General features: G+C 48.2%; 1 protein-coding gene across 1 annotated transcript; it reads right to left on the bottom strand.

The window, feature by feature from the left end:
* Nucleotides 1–1,241: 1,241 nt before the first annotated feature.
* Nucleotides 1,242–27,063, bottom strand: TREM1 (triggering receptor expressed on myeloid cells 1; the record flags this gene model as incomplete). The annotated part of the gene is given in 6 exon segments (XM_079934312.1): nt 1,242–1,347; nt 6,330–6,341; nt 6,343–6,688; nt 24,968–25,086; nt 26,411–26,573; nt 26,976–27,063. Coding segments are annotated over 6 exon segments (834 nt in total).

Below are 27,063 nucleotides of genomic sequence, written 5' to 3'. Positions count from 1 at the left end.
AGGAGTAGGGGAAGGGCAACCTGATGGTAAGGATGTGTTTTCCTAACACGAGGTGGATTGTGGGTGATAGAGTGTGTTTTTTCTTGGGGAATTTAGGATGACATTGGCCTTGGCCGTTCCTGAATGGGAATGGAAGGACCTATCATCTCTTCCCCACTAATGAGACCCCTTCCCCTTTAGAGTCAGAAGAAGTAGAAAATCAGAAACTAGTGATTTAAATCTGTTGGTGGCCCTGGATGCCTATTTTATGGAAGAGCTTGGGAGTGAAAGGGGAGTTAAAGGAACAGAGAGAGAGGAGGGGGAAAGTGCACATGGGGGACAGCCTTCAGGAGCCTAACTGGTGAGAGCCGGTCACCCACCATCCCTGCCCCTCGTGTGGTACAAGGAAGAAGCATTTAGATAGAGCAGGCTCCCGGTTATTCCATTCTACATGGCTTTTAGGTGCGTGGTCTTCAGTAAAGGAGCTCTAGTTTTTGTTCCTGCCAGTAAGAGGAGATTTACTTCCCACGTGGTCTCCTTCCAGCCACGTACTTCTCTGCCTTCATGGGGCTGTTCTGAGGATCCAGTGGCAAAGTGCATCCCTGATGATGCACACAATAAACGCACGCAGTAGTCAAATGATGATATCCTCCTTTCCGTCCTGTGCCCTGGATCCCAGCTCATCCTCCCAAATGTGGAATCCTCACCGTGGAGCTCATCTTCTCTTCGTTCCGTGGTTTTCAACAGTCTTTTCTGGGAGTGTTGGAAAGGACCATAAATTAAGGGGAGAAACGTAAACATCTGATTGTAGAGGAGAGGACGGCCTTGGCAGTCGGGCGAATAGGATGCTCTCTAGTGGGAATTCTGTCCAATTCAGGCCAAAATGTTGTGGTCCAGGGCAAGGACCAGGGCAGAGTGAGCAGCTGTGCCCCCTGTGCCTCACGACCCCCATAAGACATTGACAGTGAAAAGCACTGACAGTGTATTTAATGCACACCCTGAGCTGCTGGTGGAATGGCACGTTTGGGGCAGTAGCTTCTTTTGTGAGGGGGCAAAGCACACACCCAAGGTTATCAGTGAAGCGAGGGGAGTTAGCGGGGCCAAGAAGGTGGGATCCTGAGCCTTAGAAAGTACCTGTGCTACAGCTTCAATTCATGTCATTGGCCCCCTACCCCATCCGCTGCCCCTCACACTCCTCTTTGGACACAACTGCCAGATGGACGTGGATGGAGGTCAGAGTTCATTCTCGTGGGTTCCAGCGCCTAGGATGCAAATGACCTCTGCGTGACAGCAAACAGAGCAATGAAGACCAGGCTCTTACTCAGGAGTCCACGTGCCACGGGAATGACAGTGCTGGGCCCAGGGGCCCTGGGGAAGAGAGGAGATTCAGTGCTGCTGTTGGCACGCATGCTGTTGCAGACTTGAGCGTGTGCAAAAGTCCTTCACGCCCCTTAGTTCATCTGCTCTCATCCTTCCTTTCCCCATACTAACTGGGATTGTCCTGTGCATTTAGCTTGTTCCATTGCTTAAAACTACTGATTAGAAATATACTTAGTAGAGAGCATAGGGTCCATGTCCAGAGAGGCATCAGGGAGAAAGGGCAGGCTGACGAGGCTCCTTCCTGCTGTGATGCAGCAGAGAGAGCGAGGGCTCCCAGAGCAAGGAAATCTGGTTTCCATTCTCAGCATCAGGACCTACTTCCTAGGAGAGTCACCTCACCTCTTTGGCCTCAGTCTCCTCATCTATAAGCTGAGAAAAATCCCATCATGAATTTTTATAGACTTTAGCAACGTGATTCTAAAAGTCCTGGGTAAACGTCAGTAGGTACCATAAGAAAGAGATGCAAATGAGTGAGGAAACTTGGCCTATCTAGACTCAGCAGATGTGGAAATAGGTTCGAGCACAATTAATCTATAGAGACACAGGGTCCAAAAGAGAAATCGGCAGCAGGGCAACAAATAGAAGTCCAGATATAGATCTAAGGGTATCTAAGAATTTAGCATCTAAGGAAATTGGTAGCCCAGTAAGTAAGCAAGAATTGTCTAGTAAATAGTCTTGTGGTATCTGGATAACAAGATGAAGAAAAAGGTATTTGTTCTGTAATTTGTACCATAAAGTAAAGTAACACCCCCCCCTCCATGGATTAAGATTAAAATAAGTGGAAAAAATAGAGAAGTAACCAGGAAATAGAATCAAGCACAATTAAGGAATAAAAGCAATTCAAAATATCAACACAAAATAATTCAGAAATCAACACATTTGCCTATGCAAAACTTAAAACTGAATGTGCAAACCAGCAAAGGGAGAAATGACAGAATGGCGATAGAAAGCAGCAAAGGTCCTTTTGCGCTAAAATCCACCCCCAGCCTGCGGCATTGCCTTGCATCTCCGGGAACTAGATGTCTGAGGCAGCCCAGCCAAGTTCAGCCGCTGGCAGCGCTGGCTGGGGACTGGGGCACGGCCTGGAAGGCAGCGCCTCTCGGGACCCTCAAGCTTGCAGCTGTGCCCTCTGCGTTGCCAGCCTGTGCCCGGTTCCAGCCCTGCTGCCTGAAGGTCCCAGCCCCGCTAACTCCATCCTCTCCAAGTCTCTCCTGCCGGTGCCCTGCCTTATCCCCTCCCAGCCCTTGAACATTTTCTTGCACGGAGCTCCTACAACGTGTCCACTCTCAAGGGCCAGAACTGCATCCCTTTCTGAGGTTGCACGCAGGTGGCCAGACACCCGCACTCCATCCCACCCCATCCCACCTCTACCCCAGCCACAGTGCCTGGGAATTCCTGTGCCTCTGGGATGGCCCCTCACTGAGTTCTGGGAGTACAAACACTCCAGCTCCCCAGCCCCCCACATACAAACAACTCCCGTGGTCCCCAGAACCCCCTGCAGGACTGAACAAAGGTTCTTCCTGTGTGACTCGCCTTGGTTATGACACCGTTTGCTAGGTTTCCTTCCCTCCCCGGTCCCACTTCCCGAACGGCTTTACCTGAGATCACTTCCTAAACCATTTGCACAAGAATTTCCCCATGGCCTGCCTCAGCAGAACCCTCCTAAGACAGGGAGACAGTGGCTTCCTCAGGGGCACCACACCCTCCATCCCCTGATTGGTGTCTCAGCTCTTCCATCACCTGGACAAACGGCTCCCTCCACTAAATTCTCTCTTTTTCAAACAGCTCAGTGGCTTCTGCTTCCCTGACTGGAATATGACTCATAGAATAGTTCCTGTTAATTAACAGATAAATAGATGAAGGAGATGCAGCCTTTAGTAGGAATGTGGGCGAAGGTTTGCGCTCTCAATTTACATGCTGGAAAATTAGTGAAAAAAGAAAAACATTGACTCTCACTAGATCATTTATTTTCAAGATTTAATGAGCACCTTCTAGGTAGCAGGCACTTAGGCACAACATAAGGAGGAAAGGGTGCTGCCTCTACGCTATGGAGCTCAGAGTCCACAGTAATAGAGAAATTAAAGCAGGTCCCAGCTCACATCTATTTTGACAGGTATATTTTTTAAATACCAAATCCGTGTAGACAAGCCTGCAGTGATGCTGCTTCCCTTATGCATTAGGGATCCCACTGCAAATTGTTTCCAATCTTTGGAAAACCATTTGGCAATATGTATACAGAACAATATAAATGTTCAAATTCTCTTAAGGGAATTTCTTTTGAATAAACAATTTAAAAGAAGAAGAAGAGGGGACTTCCCTGGTGGTCCAGTGGGTAAGACTCCGAGCTCCCAATGCAGGGGAACTAGATCCTGCATGCTTGCCGCAACAAAGAGTTTGCATACTGTAGCTGAGAAGTCCTCATACCGCAACTAAAGATCCCACGTGCTGCAACTAAAGATCCCACATGTCGCAACGAAGACACGGTGCAGCCAAAATAAATAAATAAATATTTTTAAAAAGAAAAAAGAAAAAGACATCTGCAAATATATGTTCATCTCAGAGTTATCAGTGCTACAAAAAATGAAAATAATCTCAATGTCTAAAATAATCTAATGTCTAAGGCAAATGATTATATATGGCTTTCTATTGATAAAAAAGTATGCTGAAGTTCTAATTACAAAGACTAGGTAGCAACATTGGAGAACAGTTTTAGCACAGAAAAGTAATGAAAATGTGTATAATTAGAATTATTGCTATGTTAAAATATGTATAAGCATGAATAAAAACTAGAAGACGGAGAAAAAAAGACATGATAGATTAGTGGGACTATGGAAGAATATTTCTTTCTCTGTTCATTCAATATTTAATGATAAATGTGTTCTAACATAAATCAACATTTAATAATAAGCTGTATGGAGGGGTGTGCATGCAAAGGTAGTGATTCTTAGCTTTGCCTGCACATTAAAAATGTCTCCTGAAGATCTCAGAAAAAATACTAAGACCAGCCCCACCTCCAGAAATTCTAATTCTGTTGGTCTGCAGTAGGTCACATGCATCAGTATTGAAAAAAAAAAAAAAGCCAAAGCTAACAGTCCAGGAAATCTTAACATGTAGCAGCTGCTCAGAGCTGTTTGGCTAGATTGTCACTTCCAGCTCTGGTTTTTCGAGCTCCACCCCACCCTACTGCAGAGACAAGGAAACTGAAGCCAGAGAGGGCTCCTGACTGGCCCAGAGTTACACTTTCACTCGGTCTGACTGACATTAGAATCCAGGATCTCTTTTTCCACTACACCATCAGGGGTTGGCTGAGCCACTGGAATTCAGCAAAGATGCCATTTTCCTCTCTTACTCCTCTGGTGTGCAAGAAGCAAAACAGAGGGGAACCATGGGGAGAGTGGCAGCCTCACCATCGCCTCCTCACTCCAGCCCGACCTCCTTCCTCCCCTGGGAAGGTCCACCCAACTGAGGTGACGCAAGTCCACCCCTGCCTTGCTGCACCCTTCCCATCCCTCACTCTCAGCACATGGACTGGGAATCAAAGGGCTTGGTGTCCAAACCAGGGGCCCAGAGACCTGGAAACCATGCCTGGTGACATCTGTCACATTTGTGGGGGGGTGACTTCGAGGCCAGGAGAGGAGACGCTGGTAGCTGACGTGGGGAGGGGTTGGGTCACAGTCCTGGGGCTGGGATGGAGTTTGCTTCAGTAGTTGGTGGTGATAGGAGGAAGGGTGGGAATCTGAGCAAAGTTCTGGGTAGGATTCTCACCTGAGGCAGGGGTACCCGAAGGATCTGTAAGAAGGCACATTGGGTGGTTGGACAAATGGATGGATGAGTGGTAGGGTAAATGGAACTCAGGAGGGAAATGAACATGGCCATTCATGAAGCAAGGTTTCCTTTTGCTAAAATTAAAGAAATAGTGTGGCATCTGTCTGGGTCAGAGACAATGAAAAGGAAAGAAGGAAGAGAGGGAGAGAAGGAGAGAGGGAAGAAGGGAAGAAGAGTGGGAAAGATGGAGGGAGGGGGATAGGGAACAAGGAAGGAATTTCCAAGCTATTCATGTCCTTAGAAATGCACTTGCCTACTATTCTTCACCAATCCATATGCCCCCACCTTCTTCAAGAATAATTCCCTGATTACTTTATACCATTCTCTCTGCCTTGCACTCACCTGTACCTGTGGCATATTGCTTTACAAGTTATCTTTATTAATATATTGCATATGTATCTTGTCTTCCTTCGGCTTAGAATTCCACAGGTGCTAGGAATTTGAACCTGCCTCCCTCTAATCTGCTTTCCTTAATTCATCCGATCAACATGTACGGAGGCCCTACTGTGTGCCAGGCACTTCATTAGTTGCTAGGGATATAGAGCCGAACAAGGCTCAGGTCTTGCCCTCAAGGTTCTCAGATATGAATAGGGGAGACAGATAAGGAAACTGGCCACTACTTAATCCAGTGAAATAGTGCTGTCTATCAAAGAGATCAGAAGTGCAGAATCTAGGTCCCACCCAAGACCTATTGCATCGGGGTCTGCATTTGAAATAAGATCCCCAGGTGATTCATGCCCACAGTAAGGTCTGGGGAGAACTGCTTTGGAAGCACACAGGAGGGCCCTCAGATGCATCCCTAGGAGGGGGAGGGGACTCACAGAGGCTTCCCAAGGAATTGACTACTACATGAAGACCTGAAGAATGAGACTAAATTGTCCCAAGTCCACCGCTCACCTTTCACCCACTTCCTACAACAGCATAGCACGTTAGGCTCTACTCCCCAAGAAGAATCCCATACAAAGAAGCCCCTTCTTACTGTTGGACCAAATGTCTCTGAAGGACCTCAAATGAGAGACAAGGAGCTTCTGGGGGAGCACAGGCTTCTAGGAATCCTGAGCCACAGCCCCGTTCGTGCTACCACCACTGCTCCACCCCCACCCGTCCTGGCTCTCCCCACCCTCAACCCCCCACCCCCAGGTTACTCACTCTTAGTCCACCAGGTGGACAGGGTAGAACAGGATGATGGGGTCCTTGGGAGGCTGGTAGATCACACATTGGTACAGTCCTGTGTCCTCCACTCGAAGGTTGGTCATTCGGACGTGCAGCATGCTCTCACTGGGGACGTCTTTTAGGAAGTACCTCCCCACCTGGACTTGACTAAACTCCCCCGAGACTCTCTCTGTGATTGCCAGCGTCTGGACCTCCCCTTTATCTTTCAGACTCTGCCAAGCCTTCCGGCTGTTGGAGTCCGTGTCGTGGGTGATGGGACCGTCCACTTTCAAGGTCTGCTCCTCTGCTAGGGTACACTTTTCCTCGGGCAGTTCAGATGCAGTTTGGATTTCTGTAAGTAGAGAATTAGAGTTAGGCTCTGTGAGGAATAGCTTTTCTCTCTTTGGAAAAAAGAAAGAGGAGCCACCTCTTTTACTTGTTCAATCATCCAATTTTCAGACAAGATCCTCAAGGTGTCCGGAGAAGATGCAACTTTCCCTGCAAGTTAGCACCAGACCCCAGATCTTATCACTGTGAGTAGTTTTATGGAGTTTTTTTTTTTTCTACTACAAGAGCTAGACCGCATGTGGTTTGTGCAAATCAACTTTTATAAATGTTTGTTTTTGAGAGGAAGAAATTGCCTGAATAAAGGCAGAGCTTGGGTTGCATGCTAAGACCATGAGTAACAGGGGCTTGATGGGAGGGAAAGATTATAGAGAAGGATGTGCAGGGTGCAGAGTGGATGTGAAGACATGCTACTAGCAGAGAGTGATTCCACTGAACAGTTAGAGGAACTTCATCTAAGTCAGGGGAGAGAGATCAGTTCAAGAGACTATTGGAAAAATGGTGAGGAAGCCATCTCAAGGACATGGTGGACATTGATGTCTGGCTGTGTGGTTCTCCCCTCTCCCTTCCTTGGGTAGCAGAGCACCTCTTTCTCAGTGTGCTCATCCTTCTCATCCTATGTAGCTTTACTGATGGGGCTGACCCTATTCTCCAGGATGGACACACAGACACAGGTTTAGCCAATCAAAGAAGTTCATCATCCTGGCCATGCTGATTGGCCTAGAAATGAGCACATGACTGAGGCTGGGCCAATCAGAATCCTCCCTGAGACTGCTGCAGCTATTGAGAAGAAAGCTCTTTCTGGCTGTGTTGATTGGTCAGTGGGATGTGAAACTTCAATTGCTACATTTCCACTGTGAGGAAATAGTCTGCCTGAGAATGAGGCCAAGCAGAGGCAAAGAAAGAAAGGGAAAAAGAGAGAGAGAAAGACAGAGAGAGACCTGGCAACATTATCTGAGGCAGGAATTCAGCTGTGCTCCAAACCAGCACCCCTCATACTTCCCAGTTGCCTGAGCCAAGAAATCCCCCCTCCTATTTTTACTTTAGTGGGGTTTATGTTGCTTGCATCCAAAAGAGTTCTAAATATTATGGGATGTCAAGGAGTCACAGCAGTGGTCCTCTACTGGGGACAATTTTCCCCCTGCGGACATTGGGCAATGCTTGGAGACATTTTCTGTTGTTATAACTGGGAGCAGGGGGGTGCTAATGGCATCGAATGGGTAGAGGCCAGGGATGCTGGTAAACATCCTCCAATGCACAGGACGGCCGCCATGACAAAAATTTATCCCACCCAAAATGTCAATAGTGCCGAGGCTGAGAACCCTTGGATTACAGGGACAAAAGTTTTAATCACGCTCTTGGATGTTGAACCTAGAATTGGAATGACTTTCTGGTCTGGTCCAATGGAGCCTTGCTGATGGGAGGACCAAGTAGAATGGAAGTAAGAAGATCCAGGTCTGTGTTTTCAGCAGGACACAGCAGAGCTCTATAACTTTACTGAGAGACTACAGTATATCCACCCAGGCCTGGGATACCTTCCTCCATGGAATACCAAATAATGGGCTAGACAGTAATGCTGGGTCAAACTACCTACCACTACCAAGGTCAGGCTACCACTACCTACAACTATTGCTACTATTATTAACCTGAATATTTGTGTCCCCCCAAAATCCATATGTTGAAATCCTAACCTCCAAGGTGATGGTATTAGGAGGTGGGGGGTCTTTGGGAGATGATTAGGTCATGAGGGCTCTGCCCTCAGGAATGGGATTAGTGCCTTTTTTTTTTTTTTGACTGCTCATGAATTTTATTTTATTTATTTTTCTATACAGCAGGTTCTTATTAGTTATCCATTTTATACATGTTAGTGTATTCATGTCAATCCCAATCTCCCAATTCATCACACCCCCACCCCCCGCTGCTTTCCCCCCTTGATGTCCATACGTTTGTTCTCTACATCTGTGTCTCAGTTTCTGCCCTGCAAACTGGTTCATCTGTACCATCTTTCTAGGTTCCACGTATATGCGTTAATATACGATATTTGTTTTTCTCTTTCTGACTTACTTCACTCTGTATGACAGTCTCTAGATTCATCCACGTCTCTACAAATGACCCAATTTCGTTTCTTTTTATGGCTGAGTAATATTCCATTGTATATATGTGCCACATCTTCTTTATCCATTCATCTGTCAATGGACATTTAGGTTGGTTCCATGTCCTGACTGGTAAATAGTGCTGCAATGAACATTGTGGTACATGTCTCTTTTTGAATTACGGTTTTCTCAGGGTATATGCCCAGTAGTGGGATTGCTGGGTCATATGGTAGTTCTATTTGTAGTTTTTTAAGGAACCTCCCTACTGTTGTCCATAGTGGCTGTATCAATTTACATTCCCACCAACAGTGCAGGAGGGTTCCCTCTTCGCCACACCCTTTCCAGCCTTTATTTTTTCTAGATATTTTGATAATGGCCATTCTGACCAGCATGAGGTGATACCTCATTGTAGTTTTGATTTGCATTTCTCTAATAATTAGTGATGTTGAGCATCTTTTCATGTGCCTTTTGGCCATCTGTATGTCTTCCTTGGTGAAATGTCTATTTAGGTCTTCTGCCCATTTTTTAACTGGACTGTTTGTTTTTTTGATATTGAGCTCCATGGGCTGTTTGTATATTTTGGAAATAATCCTTTGTCTGTTGTTTCATTTGCAAATATTTTCTCACATTCTGAGGGTTGTCTTTTTGTCTTGTTGGTAGTTATCTTTGCTTTGCAAAAGCTTTTAAGTTTCATTAGGTCTCATTTGTTTTTGTTTTTTTTGTTTTTTTTTTTTTTTGTTTTTTTGCGGTACGCGGGCCTCTCACTGTTGTGGCCTCTCCCGTTGCGGAGCACAGGTTCTGGACGCGCTGGCTCAGCGGCCATGGCTCACGGGCCCAGCCACTCCGCAGCATGTGGGATCTTCCCGGACCGGGGCACGAACCCGTGTCCCCTGCCTCGGCAGGCGGACTCCCAACCACTGCGCCACCAGGGAAGCCCCTCATTTGTTTATTTTTGAGCAGGGGAAGGAGGGGGAAATTCAGGATGTGAAGTTCATTCACTCCCTGTTCCATGCCTTCTCCTCCATCAGACCCTCTTCCTGGCCCAGGTCCCTTTTCATTCCTTGAAGTCTCTCCTTCCCACTGGAGTCTGTCATCTTCCTCAGCAGCAGGGTTGTCCGAGATAAAATATGGAGAGTTCTGAGCCATTCCTGGGGCCTGGAGCTGGTGACTAACCTGGAACAATGACCTGGAACCACTTCTTTACCCCGGTTTTTGTTCTTATACTCACCTTCCTGGGAAGAGAACTGGTATTTCACAACTATCTGGCCTAGGAAACAAGCCCTCAGCTCAGGCTAACTAATGATTTCATGTGTCTTTACATCACAGGTTTATTTACATCATAGGTGGTAGGAGTGCATAGTTGAGTAATTTGAGTTCAGATTGTTAGGAAAATCTACATTTTCCATTTCGAGAGGTTATGCAGTAGCTATGAAGATAAAAAGAGAAGATGGAATTTGAATTTTATGAAAATAAGGTAGTAAAAAAAGGGACCTTAGGAGAATGAGTTAAAAACAAACTTTCAACTTAGAGTTTCCAAAGCCTGGTCACCTGAGTATCTAACTCTGGAATTCCCAAACTTACCTTCACCTTAGAATCACCTGGGCGGTGTGAGAAGATGCCAATGCCCACACCAGACCCAGACTAATGAAATGATCCCAGTGGGGTGGGAACCAGACATCAGTGTTTTTTGTTTTTCTTTCTGTTCTGTTTTGTTTTTCATTTTTTTAAACATCTCTATTGGAGTATAATTGCTTTACAATGGTGTGTTAGTAGTTTCTGCTTTATAACAAAGTGAATCAGTTATACATATACATATGTCCCCATATTTCTTCCCTCTTGCATCTCCCTCCCTCCCACCCTCCCTATCCCACCCCTCTAGGTGGTCACAAAGCACCGAGCTGATCTCCCTGTGCTATTCGGCTGCTTCCCACTAGCTATCTATTTTACCACTGATCTAATCTGATTTCCACAAAATCCTTGTGAAGCGGTTGTCACTATCCCCTTTCACGGTGAGGAAACTGAGGCACGAGGAGTCTCGTTGATTCTCTTAAGGTTTCCCAGAGAATTAGTGGCATCACCAGGGCCCAGTCCTCCGAGCTCAGAGCTCCTTCTGATGCCGGTACCTCCCCGGGCCGGACAGGGAGCTCAGCCAGGGCTGGTCTGCAGCAGAGCAGGGGAGCGCCAGGGAGCCTGGGGTGCGCTTGGCGTGATGGACGGGCTGCCCCGCCCCCTGCTGGCCAAAGCGCGCGACGACAGCCATCGTGTGTGTGTGTGTGTGTGTGTGTGTGTGTGTGTGTGTGTGTGTGTGTGTGTGTGTGTGTGTGTGTGTGTGTGTGTGTGTCACACAGCGCCGCAGCTTCCCACCGATCCCTCCTTTCCCTCCTCCCAGCAGGGTCCCAAGATCACCTTCTCCCCACACCCTACTCCCTGTGGCCCTCTGTCCTTCCGACTTGCTCTTTGCTGTGTGACAAGGGGTCCTCCCTCCACCACAGACAATGAGCGCTTGGAAGGTGGAGTCACCATTTCTCTGAGCTGTGGTCTCCCCACCGATATGAATGGGGTGAGCATCCTTCATGCAGAGCCGAGGTCTCAGAGCCCCCATGGGTGCAGACTCTGCTGAATATCTGGGCCTTTGTTGGAAGCTCAGTGTGATCTCTGCGAATGGAGGCTGCAGAGAGAGAATGGCCCAAATCAGTCTCTGTCCCCAGTCCTGAGGTCCATCTCCTCTTCACAGGTGCAGCTCCCCCAGGAGGAGCTGGGGGCAGGTGGCTCTGTGGGAACTGGGTTCTGGGAGGTGCCTGGGAAATGGGGCACTCAGGGTCACTGCCAGCAGTGGCATAGTCTGTGGCCCTGTTAGAGGAAACAGCCCAGGATGGCCCCCATACCCACTCTGTTCACCTAGGGAGTACCTGTAACCTCTTCCTCCAACCCCAAGATTCAGGACACAAGAGGAATCTGGGAGAAGCTGAGACCACAGCAGTCCCAGGAGGGCTGAGGAAAGGCAGCTCCACCTGCCGCTCCTCCCTCTTAGTGAGGCTGCAGGGACAGAGGGGACTCAATTTCCCTGTCTGTAAAATAGGAATATTACACTTTCTCTCCTCAAGTCTGTGAGGTCCATAGCTCTGGCTAGACTTCCAGTGGCCTTCCCTTAGAGGTTTTTTTCCTGGAGTCTTCCTGCCTGGGGCCCTCTGCTCTGGTCCCCCACAGAGGAGTGGGCTCAGGACCAGATCTTCTCAATACCTCTCCACGCACGCGCGCGCGCGCGCACACACACACACACACACACACACACACACACACACACACACGATCAGACTGAGAGCCAGGGCTCTTTCCACTCCTCCATGCTCCTTCTAAAGCTCACCATTAGTTCTGTGACCTCCAGAGACCAGGTACAGGAGGTACAGCCCACACTGCAGGGAGGGAGTCCAGTTGGGTGACTCTTGCTGTCAACCAGGTGGAAGGAGATAAGACCTGGGCAACGCAGCAAGGATTCTAGAAACTGGGAAGACCGGAAAAAGGATTCTAGAAACTGAAAAAGATTTCCTTAAGGAAACTGAGTATTTGAAAGCAGTTTTGAAGTTTGACACAAATTGGGACAGACCTGAAGCTCTAACACAATTGATTCAAATTGCATATTTATCAAAGTTTTCCAATATTCTACGACAGAGGAACATACAAGTACTTGAAGGGTTTTTTTCTTTAATTAGATAATTTTATTTGGTTTTTTAAAAATTTTTCCATCTTGACCATTGCAAGGGTTTAAACCATTTGCATGGGGAACCCTGAGCAGTCATTTAGAAAACCAAAATTGCCCGTGACTTTGACTCCGAAAAGCACGTGAGTTCCTTGTCTGTGAAACCACCAAGACAAGCCTGGCACAGGCAGAATAAGGGACTGTCACTCTGGCATGGTTAGCTTAACACCAGCTCAGGCTTTCACTCCTCACTCTTCCCTCTCTCTCTCTCTCAGGCTGCCATCTGCTGAGGGGCACTGTCCCCTCTGGTCCCAGATTGTGGACCTTGTGCCCCCCATGCCCCCGCTGTCACCTCCTCTCACTCAGGATACCTGGACAGCACAGGACGCACCTGAGGACTCGGGACAAGGCCAGGCTCAAGTCAGAGGCTCTTCAAGGTACTTGGAAAGATTCCCCAGGGCCTGGGGCAGGGCCTATAGGTTCTTTTTGGCAGATCTAATAATTAAATTGACAGAAGCCAGATCAACAAGAGAAAACAATCAAATTTGATTTCATACGTATGGGAACTCCAAAGACATGAGGTTCAAAGAAGCGACCAAAGCAGGCAGCTTTTATACCTTTTAGACAAAGAAACAATTAGTTGTGAAGGTTTGACAAAACAAAGGGGTTTGGGCTTGAGGTTGCAAATAATGAAGGAGTAACAAAGTTTGTTTCTACAGCTTTCTCAGCCTTGAACTCCCTGTCTCTAGCAATAAGCATGCTTCCTATCCTCCTGCTACAGGGAGGGTACCTTCACATGGGAGATTAATTTCCTGCTTTCAGGGAGACAAAGGCCAGTCAGAGTGTTCTTGTACCAGCTGTTTCCCAAGTAACTTTCATTCAAAATGATCATACCAAAGTGGCATATTTTGGGGTGGCCTGCCCTGAACCCCATCACTACTGACCATGCCCTTCACCAGCCCCTCTTCTGGTCATCAAGGGCTCCAGTCTCCATGACACTTCCTGGTCTCAAGTTTGTCTAAAGCCCCTCTCTGCTGGCTATCTCCTGAGCACTGTGTTCTCACTGGTTCTCCTGTGCTTTTGTTCAATTTATACCTTCTTCTTGGACTTTCAGACAAGCCTCTCACCTCGGCGGGGTGTCCTGCCCTGGGGCTGTCACCACCCACCCCTCCTGCACTGGCCTCCGGGAGCACAGGCTCCTGGGTCCTCTGCAAATGCCCATTTTCCCCATCCCACTTCCTTTACCATTTAAAATATAACACAATATAACATGTAAAACATTATCTTCATTACACAGCGACCTATGAAATTATGTACATAAAGGTCCCTTTTTTTTTTTTTTTGGCTGCGTTGGGTCTTCTTTGCCGCGCGTGGGCTTTCTCTAGTTGCAGCCAGCGGGGGCTACTCTTCATTGCAGTGCACGGGCTTCTCATTGCAGTGGCTTCTCTTGTTGCAGAGCGTGGGCTCTAGGTGCGCGGGCTTCAGTCGTTGCAGCACGCTGGCTCTGTAGTTGTGGCTCACAGGCTCTAGAGCACAGACTCTAGAGCGCAGGCTCAGTAGTTGTGGTGCCTGGGCTTACTTGCTCCGTGGCATGTGGGATCTTCCTGGACCAGGGATCGCACCTATGTCCCCTGCATTGGCAGGTGGATCCTCAACCACTGCACCACCAGGGAAGTCCCCATGTACATAAAGATTCTTTCTTAAAAACAAGCACCACAGTAGTAAACAGATAAAGTTCCCTTCTCCACTCCTTCCCCAACACTAACCAAGCTCCTTCCCTCAAAAGGTACCCCCATTGTTTGATGAATGTGTAGCTTTCCAGACAATTTCTGAGTTTCTACAGCTACAGGCTTGCATGAGCAAATAAATATAGAGTCTGAGTTGATTCTACTTTACAGATACGGGATTATACTCTCCATGCCATTCTGCAACAACCGTTAAATCCAACACGAGGTTTAGAGATGGAGCTACGTTCACATCTAAGGTGAACCCCATTCTTTTTGAACTGCTCCGTGGTACCAAATGGAAGAGGTGCACCACAGGTTATCTTATTACTGCCTCATGGGGCTGCTGTGACTTTGTTAAATTAACAATTGTTAAGGATGCTGGATAGTGAGTTAGTGTTCAACAAAAGGCCACAAGGGAAATTGAAATAGAGAAGTTATCACTCACAGGTGCCTCGAGGGGCCACACAGGGAGGTCAAGGCAGAGCACAGACCTTGGGGCCCAAGCCTTTATTAGGGTCTGTGGATGGAGTGCTTCGGGGCACCCAGGCTGAGCCCGAACCAAAATGAGTGGGGTTTTGGTAAAGGGAAGGCCCAGGGCTGCAGGGAGGCTCTTGACCACAGGGCTATTAGGGAAGTCAGATGGGGAACTTAGGTTTGTTTGTGACTCTGTGGACTGCTTTCTAGGAGGGGCTGGCATCAGTTTAAGGCCCCTACAGGCCTCCTGGCCAAACAACATGGGTGTCCAGGCAGCAAGACCACCAGGGAGTTTAGATAAACCCTCGACAGGGGCTCACAATTACTAAAAGCAATGTGTGATGAACATCTTTGTCCAGGTCCTTCTGTGTGTGTGTGTGTGTGTGTGTGTATTTCTCAGGGATGAAGACCCAGAAGTAGAATGGGCAAGCCAAAGAATATGCACATTAAACTTCATAGATCCTTCCTATTCACCTTCAAAAATGCTGAACAACTTATATGCCACTATAAACATAGATAATAGGTTCTTCCCCACACCCTCGCCGACACTGGGTGTGAGAATCTTTTTTTTTTTTTTTTTTTTTTTTTTTTTGCGGTACTCGGGCCTCTCACTGTTGGGGCCTCTCCCATTGCGGAGCACAGGCTCCGGACGCGCAGGCTCAGCAGCCATGGCTTACGGGCCCAGCTGCTCCGCGGCACGTGGGATCTTCCCGGACTGGGGCACGAACCCATGTCCCCTGCATCGGCAAGCGGACTCTCAACCACTGCGCCACCAGGGAAGCCCCATAACTATGATTTTTTTTTAGATTCCGTATATATGTGTTAGCATATGGTATTTGTTTTTCTCTTTCTGACTTACTTCACTCTGTATGACAGACTCTAGGTCCTTCCACCTCACTACAAATAACTCAATTCTGTTTCTTTTTATGGCTGAGTAATATTCCATTGTATATATGTGCCACATCTTCTTTATCCACTCATCTGCTGATGGACACTTAGTTGCTTCCATGTCCTGGTTATTGTAAATAGAGCTGCAATGAACATTTTGGTACATGACTCTTTTTGAATTATGGTTTTCTCAGGGTATATGCCCAGTAGTGGGATTGCTGGATCATATGGTAGTTCTATTTGTAGTTTTTTAAGGAACCTCCCTACTGTTCTCCATAGTGGCTGTATCAATTTACATTCGCACCAACAGTGCAGGAGGGTTCCCTTTTCTCCACACCCTCTCCAGCATTTATTGTTTGTAGATTTTTTGATGATGGCCATTCTGACTGGTGTGAGGTGATACCTCATTGTGATTTTGATTTGCATTTCTCTAATGATTAGTGATGTTGAGCATTCTTTCATGTGTTTGTTGGCAATCTGTATATCTTCACAAAGGCCTTTTTAAATGTTATGCTCCCTCGTGCCTTTCAGTCCAAGCTGGCAGTGTTCTGTGAATGTTATTCTCCTAAAAAAAAAAAAAAGTGTGGGTCGCCTGTGTATCTTACTGGGATTCACTCAATTAGACAAAAGCCACCCCCACAAATCTCTTCAAGATAAGACCTCTTCTGTACCTTGGGCTTCTGCTGCTGAGGAATAGTGCTTTTCTTTCTTTTTTTAATTGAAGTATAGTTGATGAACAATATTATATAAGTTACAGGTGTACAATATAGTGATTCACAATATTTAAAGGTTATACTCCATTTATAGTTATTGTAAAATATTGGCTATATTCCCTATGTTGGGCAATATCCTTGTAGCTTATTTTGTGCAGAATAATTTGTACCTCTTACTCCCCTACCCCTATGTTGCCCCTCCTCCCTTCCCTCTCCCCTCTGGTAACCACTAGTTTGTTCTCTATATCTGTGACTTTGCTTTTTTGTCATATTCACTAGTTTGTTGTGTTTTTCAGATTCCACATATAAGTGATGTTATACAGTATTTGTCTTTCTCTGTCTGACTTATTTCACTTAGCCTAATGCCCTCCAAGTCCATCCATGTTGCAAATGGTAAAATTCATTCTTTTTTATGGCTGAGTAGTATCCCATTGTATGTATGTGTATATATATGTATATATCTGTCCATTTGTTGATGGACACTTAGGTTGCTTCCATATCTTGGCAATTCTAAATACTGCTGCTATGAACATTGGGGTGCATGTATCTTTTCGAATTAGTGTTTTTGTTTTTTTCAGATATATACCCAGGAGTGGAATTGCTGGGTCATAGGGCAGTTTTATTTTTAGTTTTTTAGAAACCTCCATACTGTCTTTAAGCTTCTTAGAAGACCTCATGTTTGATTGAAAGAATCTGTGAGGCACATGCCCTTAAACTCATTAAGGGCCTTCGGTCTGAGGCACTACCTTTGATCTTTCTGAGGTCTTCACAAAGGATTTTACAATCATACCCTTGGTTTCATCTTTAGACCATATTTTCCCGAGAGTGCTCTGGATTTGATTTTAGCAACATTTACTGTCTGGAGAGGCTGAGAATTTTCGAAGCCATCAAGTCCCAGCTCCCTTCACATTTAATAGCCCTGCCTGTAGTTTCTCTCTCTCCTCTCACATTTCATAATAAGCCACAAGAAAAACGAGGCAGCGCCCTCATCACTTTGCCTGGAGATCTCAGCTATACCACCCAGTTCATCAGGTACATTTTCCACTTTCCACATTACTGCAGGTGGCAGTGCTGCCAAACTTTTTGCCACCACGTGACAGGGACCCCTTTCCTCCTCACCTACTGGCTAAGTGAACCTGGTCTACGTTCTTACGGTCTCTACCTCCAATCTCCTCATTGCTTAGAAACAGAACTGAAAATAGCCACATTGCCAAGCTACTTGGATTACTAAGTAGGATCATCTATTCATGAAGCATCAGAACAAATGCGGAGCTTTAGAGAGAGTGAGGTATAGCAGAGAGAGGACTGGCCTGTGACACAGCAGAGACAAAAGAGCTGATCTCAGCTGGAGGGACAGGTAATGTGTGGGCAGACGGTGAACTTGCAGACCTACAGGAAGTCAGCTCCTCTTCTCTGTGGATAGCAGAGGGGACATAGGAAAGAATCAGGGCGAGAAACTGACCAACCTGGGCCCAGAGCACACGCATCCTCACCGATACCCCTTTCTGGTCAGCAGCAGCCAGGGGCAGCCTTCCTCCTCACCAGGAGGCTGGGGCCACCAACCTGATATACGATTGGATGGGGACGGGGTTGCCTCTGCGTTTGTGTGCCATTCTGCAGCAGCCCGTGAGCCCCTCCTGGCTTCCTGTTCTGACTGCAGGGGGAGCCGCAATGGAAAATCCTGATGGAACTCAGGAGTCTCGGAGGCCAATAAAGCCACCTGCCACTTTCAGCAGGTCACTGACCTTCTCTGGACCTGTTTCCTCACCCGTAGGGAGATGCATATTACCTCCACACTGTTGTGAGGATTAAGATAAACGGTGCAAATGAACAAGCCTTGTAGATTATAAAATTACGTGAATATATATTTTTTCCTACATTTCCTTCAAGCTCTAAAACTCTGCCCTGTATGCCCACCTTTGATCTCTAGGGGGCCACCTTCTCCACTTTGCCCTCTGTTTTTTCATCATCACCCTTTCAGATCCTCAGTTCTCTTGTGGGCCAACCGGAAGCCTGGGAGCCCCTTGGGTGCTGTTGGAAGCGGGGAAGGGCTCTGCACATAAGCCCAGTGAGTGGAGGGGTCCAGGGTAAACAAGGCTTGGAACCAAGACCCGGGTTAGTTTCTCCCTGTGTGGGCTTGGGTAGGTCACTGCCCCTCTCTGAACCTCTGTTTCTTTCTCTAGAAAATGGAGGGGATGAGGATGAATCAGAATAGCCATGACTTCACATGAGCTCTGTTAAAACAAGACAACAGACCCAAAATGGAGTCACTTATGCTAAGCCCCACGTCACCAAACCAAAACTTAATCTACGGTTTCAGCTCTCCCAGAAATGAAATCTTAAGCCAGTCCATCAGGAATCACCTGATCACCCCTAGTTAAGCTATCTGCCTGATAGACCCCTGCCATCCCCTAAAGGAAAGCAACTTTGCAATAACCAACCTGCTTTTTTGCCAGTATAACTTCTTTGTTTCCACTCCCCTATAAAAGTCTTTCATTTTATGAAAAGCTCAGAGCTCTTCTTTATCTGCTAGATTGGATGCTGCCCAATTCAAATTTGTTTTTGTTCAAATGAACTCTTAAACATTGTAATATGTCTTTTTCTTTTAACAGTTTCCTGTTGGCACCCAGGAAAGTGCCAAAGCCCCCATTCCATTGACACTCACCTCTAAGAGTCTGGCAATATGCTGGTGTCCTTGGGCTCCCAGGTTTGGGGTCTTTTCCTCAGAAACCCCAGTCTTTCACTTCCTCTTTCCAGTTCTCTGCCTTCTTTCTGGGCTCCTCTGGGGACCAGGTTCTGCTCCAGGTCCCAGGCAGGGGATTCTGGAGAAGCCAGAGGTCTCAGGCAGATGGGTTCCTGCTCAAAGTTAAAGTGCTGAATTTACTGGAGAAATCTGAATATGGACTAGTGAACGCAGGCTATTAAGAAGTGATTTTTAATTGCATCGGCTGTGATAATATTAATTTCCTATGTAGCAAGAAGCTCTTTTTTTAGAGATGCCTACTGAATTATTTAAAGGTGAAATGTCAGGATATCTGCAATTTATTTTTAAATACTTCCTCATAAAAAATACAGTGAGTTAAAAATAAAGAAACAGAGTGGCATATCTGGGCCCTGAGCTCCGATGACAGTGCCAACGGCAGGCACATCGTGCTCCTCTCTGGAAATAAGACAAATGGTCCCCCCTTCCTGTGGGGAGGTTACAAAAAGGCACCTCTCTGGGCCTGCTGATTAGAAAACTGCATCCCCTTCTTAGGGGGTTACTCAGGCAGCACCTCGTGGGATTCCAGCCTCATCTGTGCCTCCTGGACAGGCCCGATGACTGGCACAGCTGGGGAGTCCCACCTGGTATCAACATGATGACAGTAAATGCTGCCACCATCACAGCCACAGTCCTAGCAACGTGCCCTGTTTCAGTGAAGCCCTGAACTCGGCACTGGTCGGCTGCTGTCTGCAATGGCCACACCTCGAATTGCACCTACCTCACTAGGTTTTTTGGTTTTTTGCTCTTTTCTTTGTAAATTACATATAAACACCAATGTTTTCCTGATTCTAAAAATCCTCAGATTCGTTAAAGGAAAGTAGGTTAGATTCTTTCGTCTACTTATTTTTTCAAGCAGCATTTCACCAACCTCATGTCCTCTGGCGGGGTAGCTGAGGTTCAGTGGTACCCCCAGCACCCAGGCTGCCTCTCCCCTCCTCCCAGCCTTCCTCCTGAGCCAGCCCCAGCCCCCCTGGGGACCCCTGCTCAGCACGCCCCCCCTCCTTTGCTCCCAGCTCTTTTCTTTTCTCCCCTCCAGTACCCACAAAACCTCCCAGGGTGGAAACACATCACTGACCCACCAGTTAGACCTGAGCGTGAGGCCTCTGAGGTCCAAGCTAGGTAAGGAGAGCCAAGAGCACAACAGTTTCCTGTGGCTGCCATGGGGTGGGGTAGGGCGGGCAGAGCTGAGGTCTCTAAGGGCCCAGAGATGTTCTGTGCACCTGGGGGACAGGGGCTTCTCCTGGCTCTGTTTCCTTTCTCTCCTGGGCCCTTAGAGCCCATCACCCCAGGCCTCCCCCTTTCTTAAGGAGGCCTTTATCCTTCTCAATTCTTTCTTCTCAAAGGTGCTGGGGGAGCCCTGATGAATCAGGCCCCTTCCCCAGGGACCACATCATTCCTCAGACCCTCCAACCCCACCCAAGGGCTCAAGGCAGGGGGCGGATTGGCTGGGAGGACCCCTTCTGCTACCACCACCTCCACCTGGCCTGCACGTGCCCTTGACTTCAGATGAGGGGTTGAGGGGGAGGGCGGGGGAGATGGTAGGAGATGGAAGGGGTGGGCCAGAGAGACGAGGCCCTGCGGCCGGCGGGCCAGCCAGGAGGCGTGTTTCAGTGTGGCACATGGGAGACCACTCCCCTCCCCCAGTCTGAGGGCCCTCTGGACCTGAGGCCATGTAGCTATCCCAGGCTCCTGGGGAGAGACACCCAAGCCCGAGGGAATGGGAAGGGTTTCTCTGGGCAGGGCCATGCCTACCCCCAGAAGAAGGGCTGTTGAACTTAAAGAAAAACACACAACATAAGAGTCGTGAGTTTAAGTTTTATTCAGGGACACTTACTGAGGACTATAGCCCGAGAGACAGCTGCTCAGCAGCCCTGAGGCAAGTGCTCCGAAGAAGGAAGAGGAGAAGCCAGTTTATATGTGAGTTTTTGGGCCAGGGTGTATGTGCAGTCAAGCTCACATCTTGGTGAAACATCGCTGCTTATCACAGAGAACGGATATTTTGAGTTAACGATTTTAGTGCTTTCCTGTGAACGGGAAGATGCAAGAATCTGGGGTGGTTGGAGTTCTTCCTGGGATACGCGTCTAACTCTCTAGGGGCCCGTTTGTCCACAGCTCATTGTGCCTTATGCTGCTTTGCACCCCGAATTCCTCTCAGGGTACAGTCATGGGCCACTGCAGTGGGTTATGACTTAACCCTTGCACAACTGGATGGTGAGCAAAGTTCTTTGTTCTTTGTTCACGGGGTAAAGGAGGGAGTCTCAGCAAATCACTGTGACCTGCCAGTCCCTGGGCCCAGGTATACAGCAAGACTATGTCCTCCCCACACTCAGCCCAGGTCTGGCTTCACTGTCACCCTAACTGGCTCCGAGAGGCGAGCTCAGGCGCACTGGTGGGAAACACAGGGCTCCCTGCAGCTGCTAAAATTTCACAATTGCCCACGGTGTCCCTAGTGAAGTCCTTCCCTGAGGAAATGGGTCTCCGCTTGCATCAGGCTTCCAGGAGGAATGCCCCTCACCCTTGCCACAGAGGACTGGCCCCTCTATGCAAACAGCTTCCCACACAGAAGCCAGGGAGGAAAAGCCTTACAGATTTTCTACTTAGAAAACCAATTCTTACGTATGACAAAAGATGCTATAAACACTGTCTTTAAAAAGTGACAGGATAGAAAAATAATATATGTTATACAAAAAATAAATATCTGGGGACTTCCCTGGTGGTCCAGTGGGTGAGACTCTGCACTCGCAATGCAGGAGGCCCGGGTTCGATCCCTGGTCGGGGAACTAGATCCCACATGCCTGCTGCAATTAAGAGTCTGCATGCCGCAACTAAAAGATTCCCGCATGCCATATCGAAGACCTGGCGCAGCCTAAATAAATAAATAAATAAATCTTAAAAAAAACAAAAACAAAAAATATACAGAATGTATAAGGAGCTCATAAAATCAGTAAGTAAAGGGTGTTAAAGAGAAAAACCACAGGCCCAAATCGGCACCACTTGTGCTAAAGGCCATGACAACTAACCTAGACGTAGTACCTAATTGCAGTCTCAACCTCCCCCAGGAACAGTCAGCCAGTCTGGAATGTTCTGGTCAGCACTAATGAGCTAATCCCTCAGAGGAAGAAGAGGCCGTCTGTATGATAAAACCCTTTCTCCCCTCCCCCCAAAAAAGATGTCCAGGACTTAAGATAATACTTTATTTTCTTTTGCTAACAGCTCCCTTGCCCCCCACCCTTCTTCCTATAACGACCTTCCATTCTGTGCAACTCCTTGGAGTGCCCTTCTAGATGGAATGCTGACAATTCATGAACCCCTGAATAAAGCCAGTTAGATCTGCAAATTTACTGGGCTGAATTACTTTATAAGTAGGGCAACAACTCTACAGAAGAAACAGAAAAGGACAGAAATTTAAAAAAAAAAAAGGACAGAAATTGCAATCCAAAAAACACCCATGGAAAAGTTATACAGAAGACAGGGTCCATTTTATTAGTAAATAGGAAAATGCAAATTAAAACAATTGAGAGAGGGGATCATTTTTGCACCCATTAAATTAATAAGAATTTGAAAGATTGGTCATTTCCAGTGGTGATAAGGTTGTGAGAAAATGGGCAGTCTCAAAAGCTGTTGGCGGACATATAAATTAGCGCATCCTTTTAGGAAATCAATTTGTCCAGATTTATCAACTATTAAACAGGCATCCCCTTCCTGCAAACAATTCAATCATTCCTGGGGTCTACATGAGAGAACACAGTCACATGTGCACAGCGAGGGAAATAAAAGGCTATGTGTCACAACATTTTACATAATAATGAAACTGAGAAACAAATCAACTGACCATGACAAGGAAAGGAGCTAAGTAAGTGATGTTTCCTCACTAGTACAGGGCACTGTGCAACAGGTTGGAAAGAATGAGGCAGATCTGTGTGTACTGATGTACATAGATCAGCTCACCAAAACATTTAGGTGCAAAAAAAAGTCAAGCTGCTGAGTGACACATATAGCCATAGTACCTCATTAATACGAGTTAAAATGAAGATAAATCTATATCCATAGATACAGTGTGTGTGTGTGTGTGTGTGTGTGTGTGTAAAAACGGGAGAGTGTGTAAGGATTGCCTCATGATGCTAACAGGAGCTAAGTCTGGGTAGGGGTGGGGGTGTGTGCGAAGGGGAACTTTCACATTTTACTCCGTGTTCTGCATTGTTGGAATATTTTTACAATAAAATGCACTTGGGTAAAATAAGATGGCAATATTTTCATGACTGTTGAAGTGAGTGGATTGTGAGGACGTCAGAGCTCCCAGCAGCCTTGCTCCCTCCACCCCTCCCCCTGCCCCAGGACAGCAGTGGAAGGCTGTGTGTGTCTGGTCCTGGCTTAGTCTCCTGGTGGCAGGAAGTCTCAGTGTCCTCTCTGGAGGCTCATCTTCCGTGTGGTATCAGCTCAGGGCTTTGTGACCACCTAGAGGGGTAGGATACGGAGGGTGGGAGGGAGATGCAAGAGGGAGGGGATATGGGGATATATATGTGCATATAGCTGATTCACTTTGTTATACAGCGGAAACTAACACAACATTGTAAAGCAATTGTACCCCAAAAAAGATGTTAAAAAAAAAAGTTAAAAGCTGGGACTTAGCTAGCGGTCCAGTGGTTAAGACTCCCCGCTTCCACTGCAGGGAGCACAGGTTCAATCCCTGGTCAGGGATCTAAGATCCCGCATGCCACACAGCGTGCCCCCCCCAAAAAAGAATTGTTTTAATAAATAAATAAAGTTAAAAGCTAAAAAAAATTAATAATAATAAAGATTGTAGGAGTCATTTGGGGTCTGTCTTCTCTGTTAAACTGTGAGCCCTGTGAGGGTAGTGCACCGTAGCCTCTTCTTAAACATTTGTTGGGGGTAATAATCCTGGTGTTATGTGGACACAGCTCGGGGATGTTGTGCAGACTAAGCTTCCCAGAAATTTCACATCTCTCTCCCAGCATACCTTTGGCTTCTGGGAAGGAGCCTTTGTTTGTCCAGGCAAGGAAGGTGAGAAGACGAGAAGGTTGTTCCGCTGGGTGGGCAGGAGGCTGGAGGCGGCAGCCATATCCTAGACCACCAGGGGGCAGCAGAGGATGGAGAACGGCGCCCACGTCCGCGCTGGAGCGGCAGCCTCTCTCTGCCCAGGCGTCCTCTCCCCACAGGTTGCAGGTGCAAAACCAGCCTGAGCAGTCCCAGGGCCTGATAAGAGGGACCCCCAATGCCAATCAGAGATCTCCCGACCTTGGGACTCAAGATAGAAAAGGAGCACTGCGTGGGCTCAGTGTGGTCAACCTCTGCCTTCCCTTCCATCGTGCTATCTAAGGTTCAAGAACTCCCCACTCAGTGCACCTTGCTCTTCCCCGCGAGGGACAAGGGTGCTCGACCAGCCTGAATCTCAGAGAGGGGACAGAGACCCTGACCACCACTCAGTCATGCAGCAAGCAAGACGGAGTTGTGCAGCTGTGCCTGAACTGATCTCAACCTGCAGACTATGGACCCATCTGAAATGGGCTCGGAGGGAGAAGGTGAAAAGACCTTGGGACATTCCCAGGGACGGATCTGGAAGCTCAGTGCACCTGCTAAAGACTTCTAGCTGATTCTACAAGGCCAAAGGGAGGGAGAGCTTCCTAGGATGGAGGCCAATATTTGCCTCTTCTCACACACCCTATGTGCACCAAGAGCCAGTGCAAAAGTGAGTAAATCACTCTGCCATTTACTAGCTATATGTTCTCAGACAAAGCACACTGCCTCTCTTGGCCTCAATTTCCTTAACTGTAGAGTGAGGGAAGTGCTAGGTCTCTCTCCCGGGGTTACTCTGATGGTTAAATAGAGTAAGCGAAGCGCCTTGCACAACACCTGGCACCTGGTAGGCCATCAGTAAGCCTGTTCCGGCGCCCCCTGCGGTCTCTGGTTACTGTTCTGCACCCTATACCGACGCCGGCTGCAGTACCCCTGTTCGCCACCCGGAGGCGGTGTGGGACCACGGTGCTGGCTGTGCGCAAAGGCGGACTCGCTCGCTCTGGGAGAAAGATTTCTGCAGCCGGAGCAGAGGAATTGGAGCGTCGCGGAGAGACCGGATCTTACCTTCTCGCGTCAGAGTGGCCCTCGCAGTCTCCACAGCCCGGAAAACGCCCAGGGTAGGCAGAGCAGAGGCAACAGGTGGGGTGGGGAGCCAGGAATCCTCAAGCCGGAGGCCCGGGAGTCCTCGCCCACAGCCCAGATTCCCGGGCTGGCAGATTTAGAGACCCTACCCACTGCCCCACTCTGGATACCTTCCTAAAAGTATGGGTGGGAGGAACGGAGTACCGTTCAAGATGTCTCCTGGGCTCCTTCTGGAGCAGTCTCGCCTAGGCATGCATCTCTGACATGTCGGACTGAGACAAAGCTGGAGGTCTGGGTTAAGAAACCCACAAACCTGGAAACCATGGACAAGGTAGTTAAATTCTGTCTTTGTTTATAATTTTATAAAACACAAGTTGTGTCAGTCCTTTTTTAAAAAACTTCTCAAGTGGCTTCCCAATCACACCAAGTATATATAATCCCAAACTCCCCTCCAAGACCTACAAAGCCAGGCCTGACCTTCCATCTCACTTCCTTCCTCTCCCCTCCCTGTCAGGCTGCACCCCAGGCACTTTCCAACTCTCCATCTCGGCACTGGCAGGTACCTCTGCCTGGACCCTCTCCCTCCAGAAGTTTGCATGGCTCATTTCCTGACTTCATTCAGGTCTCTGTCTTCTCCCCAGAGAGGCCCTCTCTAACCCACCTTAATCTTTGCTTCACAGCACACAGGGCTACCCAGCCTAATACCCAGTCGTATTATGTGTCCGAGTTTTTTACTGTCTTTCTGTCCCAGGAGAATGTAAGTGCCGGGAGGGCCAGGCTCTTGGCATTCTGTTTCTCTGTCACTTAGTAGGAGCTCACTAAATATTTGTTGAATGAATGCATGACTTAATGAATTAATCTACAAAATGTGGAAGCTCAGGAAGAATCATGATGGCTAACAGCTCTATGTAAATTTAATTCAATATATATTATTGTGTGCCGATTTTGTGCCTACCGTACAGGCTTTAGACATCATTGTTGTTATTTTCATAAAAAGAATGCAGTGGGAAATAAATCTGATGCAGGCCCAAAGCTCCGACTGTGGGTGCCGTCCAGTCCATCCTCCTTCTTGCTCTCTTCGCGTTCTTGGAGCGGCGGGTACCCATTGTGCCAGCGGAGAGCAAAGCGCTCCGGGGTCCACAGGGGCGCTTCGGGCTGCGGTCCTTCTGCACTGTGCCCTGCCCCACTTTCAGCCCTCTAGGCCTGGAGCTTGAAGAAAGAAGGGAGAGCTAACCCCCTCTCCCCCTCCCCCATACCGAACTGCCCCACACTGGTCCCCCTTTCCCTGAGAGCCAGGTTGCCCGGGACTTGTGCCTCGGTTCCGGCCCAGGACAGACCGAGGCTCCGGAGATTCCCGGTTGGGGTCACAGGACAGCGCGCAGGGAAACACCGGCCTGGAGCATCGCGCTCCCCCAGGGGCTGGTGGAAAGCGGAGAGCCAGAGGGGCTGGAGGACGGTGGTAGTGAGTGTCAGGGAGACCGGGGAGGCGGGCTGCGTGGAGAAAGGACACGGGGCTGGAGTCGCGCGGCACGAGGACAGCGGAGAGCAGCCCGCTCCGGGACGTTGGATTCCGATCCCCGCAGGGCGTCCCCGGGAGCCCCGGAGGTTGTGCGCGGGAGTAACAAGTGTGCGATTGCGAGTGCAATTGGCGTGTGCGCGGGAGCACTGATCTGCTCCTGAGGAGGCTGGGCGTAAGGCGCTTCACCGTCCACACAAAGGGCGCTTTGATGAGGACCATTTAAATTAGGGGGTTGGAGGAAAGGAGAGAGAGGTGTTGGGAGCCTGCGGAGGAGGATGCGGGGGTTAAAGGCACGATCTCGCCTGAGTCTGGGGCGCCGCTGCTCGGCGAAGGGACCCGCCGGGCGGGAAGCGCGGGGAGGGCGAGCGCCTGGGCCCGCTTCTTGCCCAT

Source organism: Stenella coeruleoalba, assembly GCF_951394435.1.
Source record: "Stenella coeruleoalba genome assembly, chromosome: 10".
NCBI lineage: Eukaryota > Metazoa > Chordata > Mammalia > Artiodactyla > Delphinidae > Stenella > Stenella coeruleoalba.
This window is presented reverse-complemented; position numbering and strand designations above follow the sequence as displayed.